General features: G+C 35.8%; 1 protein-coding gene across 1 annotated transcript in view; it reads left to right on the top strand.

The window, feature by feature from the left end:
* Positions 1-13,708, top strand: part of PLAA (phospholipase A2 activating protein) — a 92,061-nt gene that overhangs the window by 44,737 nt on the left and 33,616 nt on the right. Inside the window, exons 3-6 of the mRNA XM_037798401.1 lie at positions 9,475-9,575; positions 9,656-9,776; positions 11,518-11,685; positions 12,131-12,266. Of these exons, the coding sequence (XP_037654329.1) occupies positions 9,475-9,575; positions 9,656-9,776; positions 11,518-11,685; positions 12,131-12,266 (526 nt within the window). The remainder of the gene's footprint in view (positions 1-9,474; positions 9,576-9,655; positions 9,777-11,517; positions 11,686-12,130; positions 12,267-13,708) is intronic.

Genomic DNA, 13,708 nt, shown 5'->3' with positions numbered 1-13,708 from the left:
GATAACAAATTCTGTCAGCATTTGTGTGTCTGAAAAATTTAAGCTTTCCCTCAAATTTGAAGGAAGCTTTACTGGATAAAGAACTCTTGGCTGGCAGTTTTTCTCTTTCATAATTTTAAATCTGTCGTACCACTGCCTTCTCACCTCCATGGTGGCTGCTGAGTAGTCATTACTTAGTCTTATGTTGTTTCCCTTGTATGTGGTGAACCACTTCTCTCTTGCTGCTTTCAGAACTTTCTCCTTCTCTTCAGCATTTGACAGTCTGATCAGAATATGTCTAGGAATGGGTTTATTTGGATTTATTCTGTTTGGAGTTTGTTGGGCATCTATGATTTGCATATCTGTGTTGTTTAGAAGGTTCGGGAAGTTTTCCCCAACAATGTTTTTGAATACTCTTCCTGGTCCTTTACCCGTTTCTTCCCCTTCTGGAACACCGATGATTCTTACATTTTTACACTTCGTCGTGTTGTCCATCATTTCCCTGCAATCCATTTCAAATTTTTTTATTTTTTTCATGATTTGTTCTTCTGTGCTTTCACTTTCCAACAACTATCTTGGCGTTTTCTTATTTGTTCCTTTACTTCTTTAAATCTGGTGTTATGTGTCTCTAGAATCGTTTTAATTTGATCAACAGTATCTTTTTTTTTTCCGTAAGATCTGCTATTTTTTTATTTGCTCTTGCAAATTCTTCTTTATGCTCTTCTAGGGTCGTCTTAGTATCCTTTATATCCCCAGCCATGATATTAGTGTTTTATGATTACTTCTTTTATTAATCGCTGTAAGTTCTGTGTCTCCTCTGGTTTTTTAATTTGGGCATTTGAGTTATCCATATCTTCTTGTTTCTTTATATGCTTTGTAATTTTCTGTTGTTTTTGTCCTTTTGGCATTTGCTTGTCTTGATAGGTTTCTTTGAAGATATGCAGGCTTACTTAAACAATTATCTATAATTTGACAGAGGTACAGCTTGGTGGAGCGCACTTTCCCTGACCTACCAGCAGATGGCGCTCCCGAGCCACCTCTTACTCTCAAGCCAGTTCTCCACAACTTCGTCTGTGTACTGAGTAGGGGCTCAAACCATGTGGAGGTCCAATCAATGCACCAATTTTCCGGGTGCTTTGGGGACCAACAACCCTCTGGGTGGGGTGTGTGCTCTGTACAGTTGGGCAGGGCGACGGCTCTAAGACACAGTACTCTCAGCCATTCCCAGGGCTGCAGAATGCGTGTGGCTCAGATTCCCCACAGTCCGTCTCTGCTGTGGGCCCACAAGTCCTTGGGATTTGTGTACAGCTCCTGTCACCTCCGTGCTGCATCCCTGCGTCTAAGCTGTGCACACCGCAGGCTTCCGTGCAGGAGGAGTGTGCGCCATCACAAACTAGCCAAATCCTGAGTTCCCTCAAGGAAGCTCTTGGCTGTGGCACTGCAAAGGGGTGTCTCCCAGGCAGCTGCAACAATGGTTGCTCGGGGCTTAAAAAGTACCGACTTCCATGATCATCCTCCCATTGCAAAGGCCCATCCGTGGCACAGGGGCTCTTAGCTGCAGTTGTGCAAAGGGTTATCACCCATGCTAGATAGTAGGTGGGTTCCTGGAGCATGGAAGGTACTCCTTACCATGCTTGATTGCAGCTCCAGCTGCCCCTTCCCCTGTGGCTTTCCGGACCGAAACTCACATCTCTGAACACAGTCTCTTGGTTTCTCCAAGTACACAGTCACTGTGGGTGTAGAAGTCCCTGCCCAGCTGGTGGAACCCTGAAACCGCTATTTTAGAGCACTTTCTGTCCTTTATGTAGTGTTTTTCGTGTAGGAGAATTTTACTCTGTCTCCTAATCCGCCATCTTGGATCCCCCTTCGTTTTTTCTTATGGCCAAATATTTCATTGTATGTAGGTACCACATTTTGTTTATCCATTCATTTGTTAATGGACACTTGGGTTGTTTCCAGCTTTGGTTATTGTGAATAATGCGCCTATAAACAGTGGTGTACAGGTATTTGTTTGTGACCTTTTAAAATATCTCTTTGGGTTTATGTCTAGAATTGTGATCGTGGAGCAAATAGAATTCAATATTTTACTTTTTGAGGGTTTACTATATTGCTTTCACAGTGGCTACACCATTCTACGTTCCCACCAACAATGCTCTAAAGCTCCAATTTGTCTACATCTTTTCCAATGCTTTTTTTTTTTTTTTTTGTAGTAGTAGTTGCCATTCTTGTGGGTATGATGTTATCTCTTTGTGGTGGTTTTGCATTTTCCTAATGGCTAATGATGTTGAGCATCTTTTCAGGTGTTTATTGACCATTTGTGTATCTTCTTTTGGAGAAATGTCTATTTATATCTTTTGCACATTTTTTAGTTGAGTTGTTTCTCTTTTTGTTTTTGCATTGAAATTTTTTTTTATGTATTCTGAGTGTGTAGCCCTTATCTGATACATGTTTTAAAAGTATTTTCCCCCATTCTATAGTTTGTCTTTTCACTTTCTTGCTAATTTTCCATGATGTACAAAAGTTTTTAATTTTGATGGAATGAAATTTCCTGTTTTTAAAATATAAGCTAATATGTATGTATATTTATGTTCCCGCTTTCTTAAATAGAAGATAAAAGATTATATACAATATTATGTCCTTACCTTTTTTGCTTGATAATGTTATCCCAGAGATTACTTCATGGCAATATGTAGAATCTTTATTCCTTTTTAATAGCTACATAATACTGTACCTACTATAGTTTATTTGATCAGTCCCCTATTGATGAACATCTGAGTTTCCAATTTTTTGTTATTACAGAGAGTGCCATAATAAATAGTCTTGTGCATACATCATTTTCTTCTTTTGTGAGTGTATTTTTGGTATCACCTCTATTATTGGATCAAATAGTGAATGCATCTGTAAGTTTGTTAGGTATTGCTAAATCCTATCCTTAGGAGTTGCACCTTTTTTTGCATTTCCAGCAGCAAAAAATGAGAATCTCTGTTTCCCTTTCCAACAGATTATGTTGTCAGATTTTTAGATTGTTGTAAAAATAAATGAAAAATGATGTTTTACTATAGGGGTAATTTATGTTTCTGTTATTATGGATGGTAGCATCTTTTTATATATTGAAGAGCTATTTACATTTTTATGTCTATAAAAAGTTCTTGCCAATTTCATATGGAGTTATTGGCCATTTTTAAGCCTTTTATAAATTAGAGCTATTAATCCTTTGTCTAATGTGTCATATCTTTTCTGTTTCATTATTTTTTTACAAAAGTTTGTTTTTATGTAATCATATTCATCTTGATCTGCTTCATGTTTTGGAGGGATTTTTCTACTGGATTGATTCCTACTTTATCATTACGTCATCTCCTGTTCTAGTATTAGCAAACATAATTTCCTTTTTTTTTTTTTATAACATGTCACATTAGCGAGTAATGGATGAAGAAACTAATGGTATAATTGTGTAAAAGCTCATGCCATCTGTGACTTTCTAGCCCAACTTTTATTTTCAAAGTGGTATGGTAATGTTATCCTTTAGTTGCTATATGTATAACACTTTGCAGTTACATTATAAATTATGATTCTAGTTAATTTATTTTATGTTGTATTATTTGATAGATTAAGGATTTTTTTCTCCCATATAGTCAAAGCAAGCTGAATTCTCCATAGGCTTATTGAAAGAGGTTTAATTTAGAATTCATTTTTTTCCCTTGATCTTGAAAGAAATTTTAAGAGACATATTTTCTGGGTTATCTAAAATAATTTTATTTTTCTTTTGAATTATCTTACACTGATTGTGAGAGAATATAAAGAGCTCCCCCAATTTCCACTATCAAGATCAGATATTTAGAAAAGAAAATTAGGATTATTAGCTGTTACAGTTTGCTAATGCTGCCAGAATGCAAAATACCAGAAATGGATTGGCTTTTATAAAAGAGGTTTATTTGGTTACAAAGTTACAATCTTAAGGCCATAATAGTGTCCAAGCTAAGGCATCAATAATAGGGTACCTTTGCTGGAGGATGGCCAGTGGCATCCGGAAAACCTCTGTTAGCTAGGAAGGCGCATGGCTATCATTTCCTTGCTCCCAGATTGTGTTTCAAAATGGCTTTCTCCAAAATGTCAGTGTCAGCATTCAATGGCTGTCTTCAAAATGTCTGTCTCAGCTGCAGCAGCGAGCTCCTTCTGACTGCGCTTTTGTAGGGCTCCAGTTAACTAATCAAGGCCTATTGTAAATGGGCAGGGCCACACCTCCATGGAAATTATGTAATCAGAGTTATCACCTACAGTTGGGTGGGTCACATTCCCATGGAAACAACTCAATCCAATATTCCAACCTAATCAACACCAACACATCTGCCCCCACAAGATTGCACTGAAGAACATGGAATTTGGGAGGATATAACACATCCAAACCACCACAGTAGCTAATTCTTAAATCTCCTGTTCCCATTGATTTAAAAAAAACACTTTGTATAGTGTGTCATATATCTTAAGCACTCCCTAACTCTTAGCTTTTTTTACTAAGGTTTCTGTCTTCTGCTCTGCAGAGGCCCAACACTAGCTCATGTTCACATTACACATTTTATATACTACTCTCATTTTCTACTTTCCTCCTCTACTTAAAACATTTATTTTCTTATTGTGTGAAAGTCACTTAAAATTTTTATACAACAAAGTAGGTAACACATAGGGGAAATACAATCTGATGCATGTATATATAGTTTTTTATTAGAGAAGTTGTAGGTTTACAGAAAAATCAAATAGAGAGTACAGAGCTCCCATATACTCCCCCTGACACACAGTTTTCCCTAATGTTAATACTTTGCCTTAGTGTGGTACCTTTGTTACAATTAATAAACAATCTTAGTATAATTATACTATTAATTATGGTCCATAGTTTACGCCAGGACTCACTGTTTGTGTTGTAAAGTGCTATGGTTTTTTTTCAAATTTTTTTTGTAATACCATGTAGACAATAAAAAATTTTCCTTTAACCATGTTCAAATATATAATTCAGTAGTGATAATTACATTCAGAATGTATGACCATCACCAATATCCTTATCAAAACTTAGCTTTAAAAGTTAGATTCTTATCAAAGTAAAAATTATATTCCTAAAGTTAATGACCCCCCTTTTCTCCTTTCCATAGTTTCCTGTGTAACTATAGCTGATCGTTTACAAGATCATGCTATAACATGCTGCAACAGATCCTATCACTTTTTTTCAAATATTCCAACTTTAATGAGGATAAGATGGATTATGGTATAATAACAAATAATTCCCAGATTTCAGTGGTATTTTCTCACTTACACTACATGTTCAACATAGATTTTGTAAAGGGTCTCTGCTCAACCAATGAGGACCTTCCCTCTACAAGCACTTCAGTGGTTGTTGAAGCTGTGAAAGGGCAATGTAGTTAATCACATACAGGCTCTTAAAAGCATTGGCCTGTGTCACCACCATTTCATCTGTTGACTAATTCAAGTGTCATGAATGTGCCTAACTTCAAATGGAGCTGGCAAGTGCCATTCTACCATGTGCCTGAAAGTGAGTGCTAAAAATACTTGAACAGTATTGCTACCACGATCTACTTTCTGGTTACTAGTTATTCAGCTTAATCTCCCTCCTGCAGGAGAATATACTCATATCCCTTCCAATGTGAGGCAGTCCAAAAGTCCCATCCAGTTACAGTATCGAGCTCAGAGTTTAGAATCTCTGGGTGATAGCGGTTATTCTAAATATCAGGGAGTTGATGTCAGGTGTTTCTACATCAGGTCCAGGTATAGTTCTTCTTAAATTCAGAAATCTGTGAGTTAAAATCACAAGTTATCTATCACCATATACCCAGTATATAATTGTGAAACAGAGACAGGGTAATCACCGCAAACACTCTCATTCTGAAAGGGGAAAATGCAAGATAGCATTTCTAATGTGTAGCCATTCTGAAATCCAAGTGGGTAGCTATTTCAAGGACCCCCAACTCTGACAGACTCCTCTAGTCCCTCGGAGGGGTTCCCCAGTCGATATATTCTTCAGAGCTCTGCTTTGGCCCCCTGAGAGACTCTTCTTTTTTTTTTTTTTCCTTCTATTATTCTCCTTGGTCACATTAAAGAATATGCCTTCCCTCGAGCAGTAAGCAACTTTCTTGCTTTATGCCTTAGAAGCTTGGGTCATTTTAAGTCTTAAACAGCCACAGACTTTTTGTAGTTCTTGGCATTATAACTCTCTTAAGAACTTGTTTTTTACCCATTTCATCCCAGTCTGATCTTTGTCAGTACCCTCACTTCTACTCTACATTTGCTATATTCCTTCCCTGCTCTCCTTCCCTCTCTCCCTCCCTGCTTCTCCAGAATTATCTGCTGATACCGTGAGCCTGTCAGGCTTTGGAGGGAGAGCTACACCCATATATTCTTTTCCCTGAGCCATTTTGTCCTAAAGGACAGTTTTCTTTGCTTTGAAAACACTTTGAATCCATTTGCAGGTTTTAACATTGTGTGTGATAGCCGTGCTTTTAATTTGTTTCTGTTTTGTGTCTGAGTTTCAGTTGTCCTTTGCTACTGAAAGCCCTCTCAGCTTTATATTTTATCATTGGAAAAGCAATTGACTTTTCCAATCCTGCGAGTCCCTGAGTTTTCTGGACTATGCTCTTTCATTCCTGCTTAAGAACTAGCCTGTTCTTGATCTCATCTCACTCTTCTAGTATCTCTTTAAATGTAGTCAACAGCAACCACCACATATTACCAAAGTCATGTTTTCTAGTCTCTTTCCTTGGAGCTACCAGTTCATCATGTCCTGAGTTATTGTAGGCAGCAGTTTTACCAACTGTTCCTCACTGTATAATAAGATCACCAGCCATCCATTCACTGGCTCATTAAGCCAGTGCACCTATTTTAGATTTTTATTTCAGCAGTGCTTCAATTTGCTATCAATTTCTAAACTAGTCAGGTACAGTAGGTGACATTGTGGTAACAGACAATGCCAAAATCTTAGTGGCATAACACAGTAAAATTTGCTTTGCTTTTTACACATCCGTTGCAGCATAGCAGGGGACTCTGCTCCTTGTAATCACGGGTCCCAGCTGACAGAGGCTTCAGCTCAGCAGGTGCTGTCACAGACAGTGGAGTAGCCAGAAGGGAATCTCACTAATATGTGCACCAGTCCCAAAATCTTCCACCTGGAAGTGATACACATTGTTTGTGCTCATATTCCAATGCCAACATAAGTCACGTGGCCATGCCTAAAACCACAAGAGATGGGAAGGGCTATCCTACCATTTACATAGAAGGTGGAGAACAGAAAATATTTTATGGCCATCATTAATGGGTACCACACATATCAAAGTATTTATCTGTTCCACGTTTTTCCTGGAATCTTCCTTCTTGTAACCTGGTGTTGGTTCTGTGCTCCCTGGGCAGGGTCTAACGATGTCATCCTGGATTCCCCTTTGCCAGTCTATTTCCTAGATTCCATCTTTTTATCATTCTTTATTTATTTCATTCATTTTAATATAGTATACTTATTGCAGTTTCTTAAGAAAGATGAGATATAGGGATTGGATATATTTTGATTTGCAAGTTGGAAACTGGCTTTATTCTTACCCTTGTACTTGATTGTTAATTTGGCGAGATATAGAATTCTGTGTTAAAATCACTTAACCTCCAAATTTCGAAGGAATAGCTGAAGTATTGTCTTTTAATGTATGGTGTTGCTATTGAGAATATCAGAACAGTATTCCCCATCTTTTGTATGGGGAAATCTCATCCCCTTCCAGGTTGTTAGGATCTTCACTATTTCTAGTGTTGCAAAATTTCATGATGCATGTCTTTCTCTTTCTTTCACTTTTCATTGTACTGGGCAGTTTGTGGGTTCTTTTAATCTAGATATTCATGTCTTTCATTTCTGGGTATCTTTGTTCCCTCTTCCCCTTTTCTCCCCTATTATCTCATTCTGGAATCCATATTAGTTAATTTTTCTTTCCCATTTTTCATGTCTTTGCCTTTTTGGTCTAATTCCAAGGGACTTTTCTTTTTCAATTACATTTGGGGGGGGGTCTGGTCTATTTTTAACTTTTATTTTTCTTGTTCTGTCATTATTCTTTTTTATATATCTTATCTATTTGCAGATATAGTTCAAAGTTTTTTTTCTGCTTCCTTAAATTAGATTTTTTTTCCTCTAAATTTCCCAAACCACCCTTTTTTTTTTTTCCAGTTTCTCTGTTTTTTTTTTCCTACCACATTGAAGGCTTTTATCAAATGGCTGGTAGTCCTAGATTGGCCAATCATAATAAGAATAGAGGACAAAATGTTGATTGGAAATTTTTTAGCCTGTGTAGATGGAGTTTGGTGATTCGTGGGCTTCATTATAGCTTGATCAAATGGTGTTCTGACCTTTTAGGTGACATTTTCAAATGTAAGCATCTGGAGTTCCTTAACATTGTTCAAACCTTTAGAGAAGAATCTTCCTGCCTATTTCCCGGGTGGGGAGGAACATATGCCTAGCTGCTGGTATTGTGGGAACAGGGCATCTGTAAGTACCACTTTTCAGGATGTAGACTTTCCACTTATTCGCCCTGTTTGATAGGGCTCCTCACGCCAGCCTTTTATTATGCCTGGCAGCCAGAGAGCTTGGAAACTCTACTTCAGTTCCTACAGAGAATAACTTCCAGTCTCCTGCAGTGGATGAGTTTGTGATTATGTACGCTAGAGGAAGAGATCCAGGGTTTCACTGGGTCATATACAGATTTTCAATCACTCTCTTCACTTTGCAAGTCCTTGCCTTAACTCTCTATGATACCTAGTGGCTGGGTGCTGAGTCTCATGGGAGTTCTGTGGGACCAGGTGCTTTGCTTCCAATCACTTCTCTGTTGGTGTTTAAATTATAGCTTCCTCCATTTTGCTAAGTCAGTTACATCATTTTCTTGATTCTTTGTCCTAGTAGATTAATACCATGAACAGTTTGCCATTTTTCACCAGAATTATCTTTGTTGTTTTGTTTTTAGATAGTCTTTCATATTTGTAATTTTTAGCATGCATAATTTTATATCAAGATATTAATACATTTAATTAACCATTCCATTACTGTTGAAAATTTAGCTTGGCTCCATTTTTTTTTTTTTTTGGTCATTTTAATTAAAGTAACCCGAAATACCTATATAAGCAACATTTCAAAATGGTTTGCATCATCATCTATCGTAATTTCTTAGAGCTGGAAGAGATTGTGCAGCCCTTTATATATGTGAAATTGAGATTAATTAATATACTTTTGGTCACACAGCTCATAAGCAGCACAGCTAGGATTTACTCCCAGGTGGCAGTCTGGCACCAGTCTGTACTCTTGACTACTGTACTCTACCGTATTTCCTGTGAATTAAGCCTTTTGGCTAAGATATTGTCACTTGAGGAAGTGTTTTTAAAGTTGCAATACTTTAATAACTAGTTAATAACTAGCAAGGTGAGCATTTTTTGTACATGAAAATGTGTTAACTAATGGCTTTCTTTTTCTAGTTTGTAGTCTTTCATCTGGAAAATTTGGGACATTACTTAGTGGCTCATGGGATACCACGGCTAAAGTCTGGCTGAATGACAAATGCATGATGACTTTACAGGTAGAGTTCTGTGTGAATACTGTAGATGATAAAAATAAAGATTCTGTGGCTACTTAAATGGACACCCATTTTACTCATAGGGTCATACAGCTGCAGTATGGGCAGTAAAGATATTACCTGAACAGGGCTTAATGTTGACTGGAGCAGCAGACAAGACTATTAAACTGTGGAAGGCTGGAAGATGTGAGAAGACTTTTTTGGGTAAGATCAGAGTACGTAACTTTTATAACCTCATAGTTTATTATTTATGCATATGTTTTTCTTTTCTCAAACATTTAGAAGCTCGAAAATAGTATTTGAAAGATCAGTGTACTTGAGCTACTTAATTTGTATAAATATAATTTTTCTGACAGTTAATATTCAGTATCTTTTTAAAAGATATATAGTGGGACCTCTTATTAAGCAGATAACTACATGATGAGCTATAATATGTGTTTGTGCTTTTATGTATTACATATATCTAATTTTGGGTGTGCAATTATGTTTTTGGTTGTCATTTTAATACATTTAGCCTGAAACTTCAAAGTATAAGCCTTACTGGTAGTGGGTTAATAGTATTATCTTCTTGTGGAGGAAAGCATCATTAATGTCTTTAGTATTACTGAATTTTGTTGTTTAATGATAGCAAATTTCATGCTTTGCTTATGTTGTAGTTAATGTTGGCTAGCTAGTCCTGTTAAGCCTCAGCTATTAAATAACTTACACTAACACATCTACTGCCTAATATTAATATCACTGATTTATTGGAGGGTGGAGGTGGTACTTATCTTTTTGGTGTGGATTTTTTTATTGTTCTTCTCTTTTTATTTTCTTCTTAAAAGTTGATTACCACCCTGGAAATACTGAAAGAAATCCCTTTTCGCGGACAAAATTATCAGTAAAGGGAAAAATGGATAATGAGTTATAACCAAGCATCCCTCTGTTTCTGCTTCAGTACATACAATATATCTATATGCATCAAGTCATTATTAATCTGTGATAGCTAATCTAAATCAATAAATGTGAGCATAGGAATGTTTTGATTCATACTTTTAGATCACAAGATTCAGAAAATATTTGTCTTTAAAAAAATTGTGCTGACACCTTCTACAGTGCTTCAAGTAATATTAAAGAAATTAAATTTTATAAAGTTTTGAAAACATTTAAAATCCTTTGATAAGCAATATATATACTTACCCGGTTACATAATTTAGAACTTAATGTGAGACATTCATTCCATAAAATTTTGCTTTTTTTAAAAGCACTAGTGTTTGATACTGCATCATTTTAACATCTGCATTTATATATGTTGTGACATGTCTCCATTGATATAGTACCAGTGTTTGGCTTTATTTTATATTTGTGATTCAGTTGATCAAAGGGGTGGGATAATGAGGCAGGAAACTGAAATTCTAGATTTAGCCTGGCCTCTAATTGGGTGGTTTCGGATAAATTAACCTCTCTCAACCTTTTCTTTCATATTTAAATAAAGTTTACATGTTTACAATAAAGGTTAGTATTTTGTAATCTTAATTTTTCTTAGTTTTCTCTATTTTAGTAATGTGAGGGGAGTGTTTTAGGGTCTGTTTGCTCTTACATTTCTGTTATATTTTAATATTATATATTTGATGAATTATTCTTGTTATCAGGAAAGAAAAGTTGAAAATTAATTGCCAAGTGGAAATGAAGAATTGGTAGATGAAAATTATGTTTCTGGAGGATTTGGGGAAATAACTTGGAGAAGATATGATAAATATGAAATAACTTCCCAAGACTGGTGATAAAAAATACTGTCAGACCTGAACTACACATCTTGTTACCAGGCCTTTCTACAGAAAAATATGACTTTATCTAATTTGAAATCCGCTGTAACTACTTACTGATATGTTTTATAATATCAGTGAACTATATAGAACCATCAACCAAATAATCCATTTTATTGAGAAAAATTTTTTTAATACAGGACATGAAGACTGTGTAAGAGGTTTGGCGATTTTGAGTGAAACAGAATTTCTTTCTTGCGCAAATGATGCTAGTATTAGAAGGTGGCAAATCACTGGAGAGTGTCTTGAAGTATATTATGGACATACAAATTATATTTACAGCATATCTGTCTTTCCAAATTGTAAAGGTAATATTACCTTTTGCTATGTCTTTAAAATAATGTATTGAACATATTCCATCCCACTCGTTAGATGGAGGGGGTGGGATGATGGTTACTTAAATGGATTTACTATCTGTGACTTGAATAATTTATTAACTTCATTTCATGAATATCTTTTTCCTAAAGGAAGAAATTGTATGGTCATGTTTATATTAATTTAAATTAGTTGTGTAGTAAAAAGATCATGGGTGTCTGAGGAAAGGTTTTGTATAATGTAATGGTACAAGGTATGGTACATAAGATGTGAAATGTATAAAAAGAGAATTTTTGCATTTGTTTATGGTGCAAATAAAACTATAATTTTAACATTTGGGGGTTAAAAAGTCAGGGTACCTATCTAGAAAGATGATATATATAAATGTATTTAATTTTATTTATTAACACTAATTTTTCCTGCATTTGTTAATTTTAGATTTTGTGACAACAGCAGAAGACAGATCTCTGAGAATCTGGAAACATGGGGAATGTGCTCAAACAATCAGACTTCCAGCTCAGTCTATATGGTGCTGCTGTGTACTAGACAATGGTGACATTGTGGTTGGTGCAAGGTATTTATATTGTAGTCAATCAATAACTGTTTACTATGTTTCTAGTTCTTGATAGATACTAGAGGGTACAGATAGGCCATGAGGAATTTCAGGTGAATTGGGGAGACTATATGCACATTTTTATTACTGCACAACACAGTAGTGTGTGTAACAGCTTTTACATTAATGATACATGATACATTATACTAGTATGGAGAATTGTGCAGTCAAAAGATCAAATGCAATGGAAGTTAGAGACAGTAGAGATTGGTGTAGGAAAACTTTCTGGAGGAGAAGAAATTTACATTGGATTTTGAGAGGTAATGAATAAGAAGGGAAATGAGAATTTTTGTTAAGGAAACTGTAAATAAAGGTATGGTATATGACTGTGATGTGTACTGGAGAAGAAGGAAAAGGGCAGAGGACTAATTCTGGGGAATAGTCAATAGTAAGGGTGTTAGGTAAGATGGTTTAATTATGGAGAACCTTGAATGCCATTTTTTAGATTTGGTTTTTATGGTGTGAAGAACCTATTATAATGCCTAAGCAAGAAGTGTTATGATTAAAGCAGAAGTTATGAATTATTAAATATGTAGGTTGGCTTTAACTAGTGATGACAGTGTAACAGGAAAACAGACAAAGCAATGGTAATAAGAGTGTGAATTTATGAAATATGCCAACAATGGCAAGGGATAAAGAGGTAAATAAATGAGATAATTTGAGGAAAGTGACCAGAAAGAAGATGAAAGAGAAGGTTAAAGCTACAAATTTTGATAATTGGAAGTCTCTGTTAATAAAAATGGAGAAGTGGGAGAACTGGTTTGGAGCTTGAAGGTGATGACTTCAGTTTTGAACTTCCTGAGATCTGAATGGTGGTGAGCCACAATGATGCCAGTGGGTCCTGGGTACTTGAATGGAGCGTAGCATAAAAGCTGAGATAGAAAATGATGATTTGCACAAAACTGTCAAAGTCAAACAGCAGAATACCTTTCTCTGGGCTGAAAAAAGAGAAGGAGGAAAAAGAAGACTAAAGACTGAATTTTTTTAGATACCCTGGATAGAGAAAGAGAAGCCAATAGGACAATAGGTCAAACACAACAAGGAATCAGGATGTTGAAATTCAGGGAGATGGAGAAGGATAGTTTGAATGAAGGTTGTCATCAGTGTCAGAAAGGAATTCTGGGGGCAAGAAGTTGAAAGAAAAGCTTTTGGATTTTGTTCAAAAGATGTTATTAGTGACTTTTTTTTGACATATTTTGTAGAGAATGATAGAAAAAAAGGTAAATAAGAGGAGATAAATAAAGGGTTGTTTGAGGAGATGGATGAAGAAAAGAATTATAGACTATTCTGACATTGCAGACAAGAAGGTAAAGAAGGTAACAGCTAGAAGGGATACAGGTCTAATAAAATGGAGGTGTTTTATTTTTCGACTGAAGTGGGGGTTTGATTTGTTGGTTTGTTTC

Source organism: Choloepus didactylus, chromosome 10 (assembly GCF_015220235.1).
Source record: "Choloepus didactylus isolate mChoDid1 chromosome 10, mChoDid1.pri, whole genome shotgun sequence".
Classification (NCBI taxonomy): Eukaryota; Metazoa; Chordata; class Mammalia; order Pilosa; family Megalonychidae; genus Choloepus; species Choloepus didactylus.
Note: the sequence above shows the minus strand (reverse complement) of the source record. Positions and strands in the feature narration are given on the sequence as shown.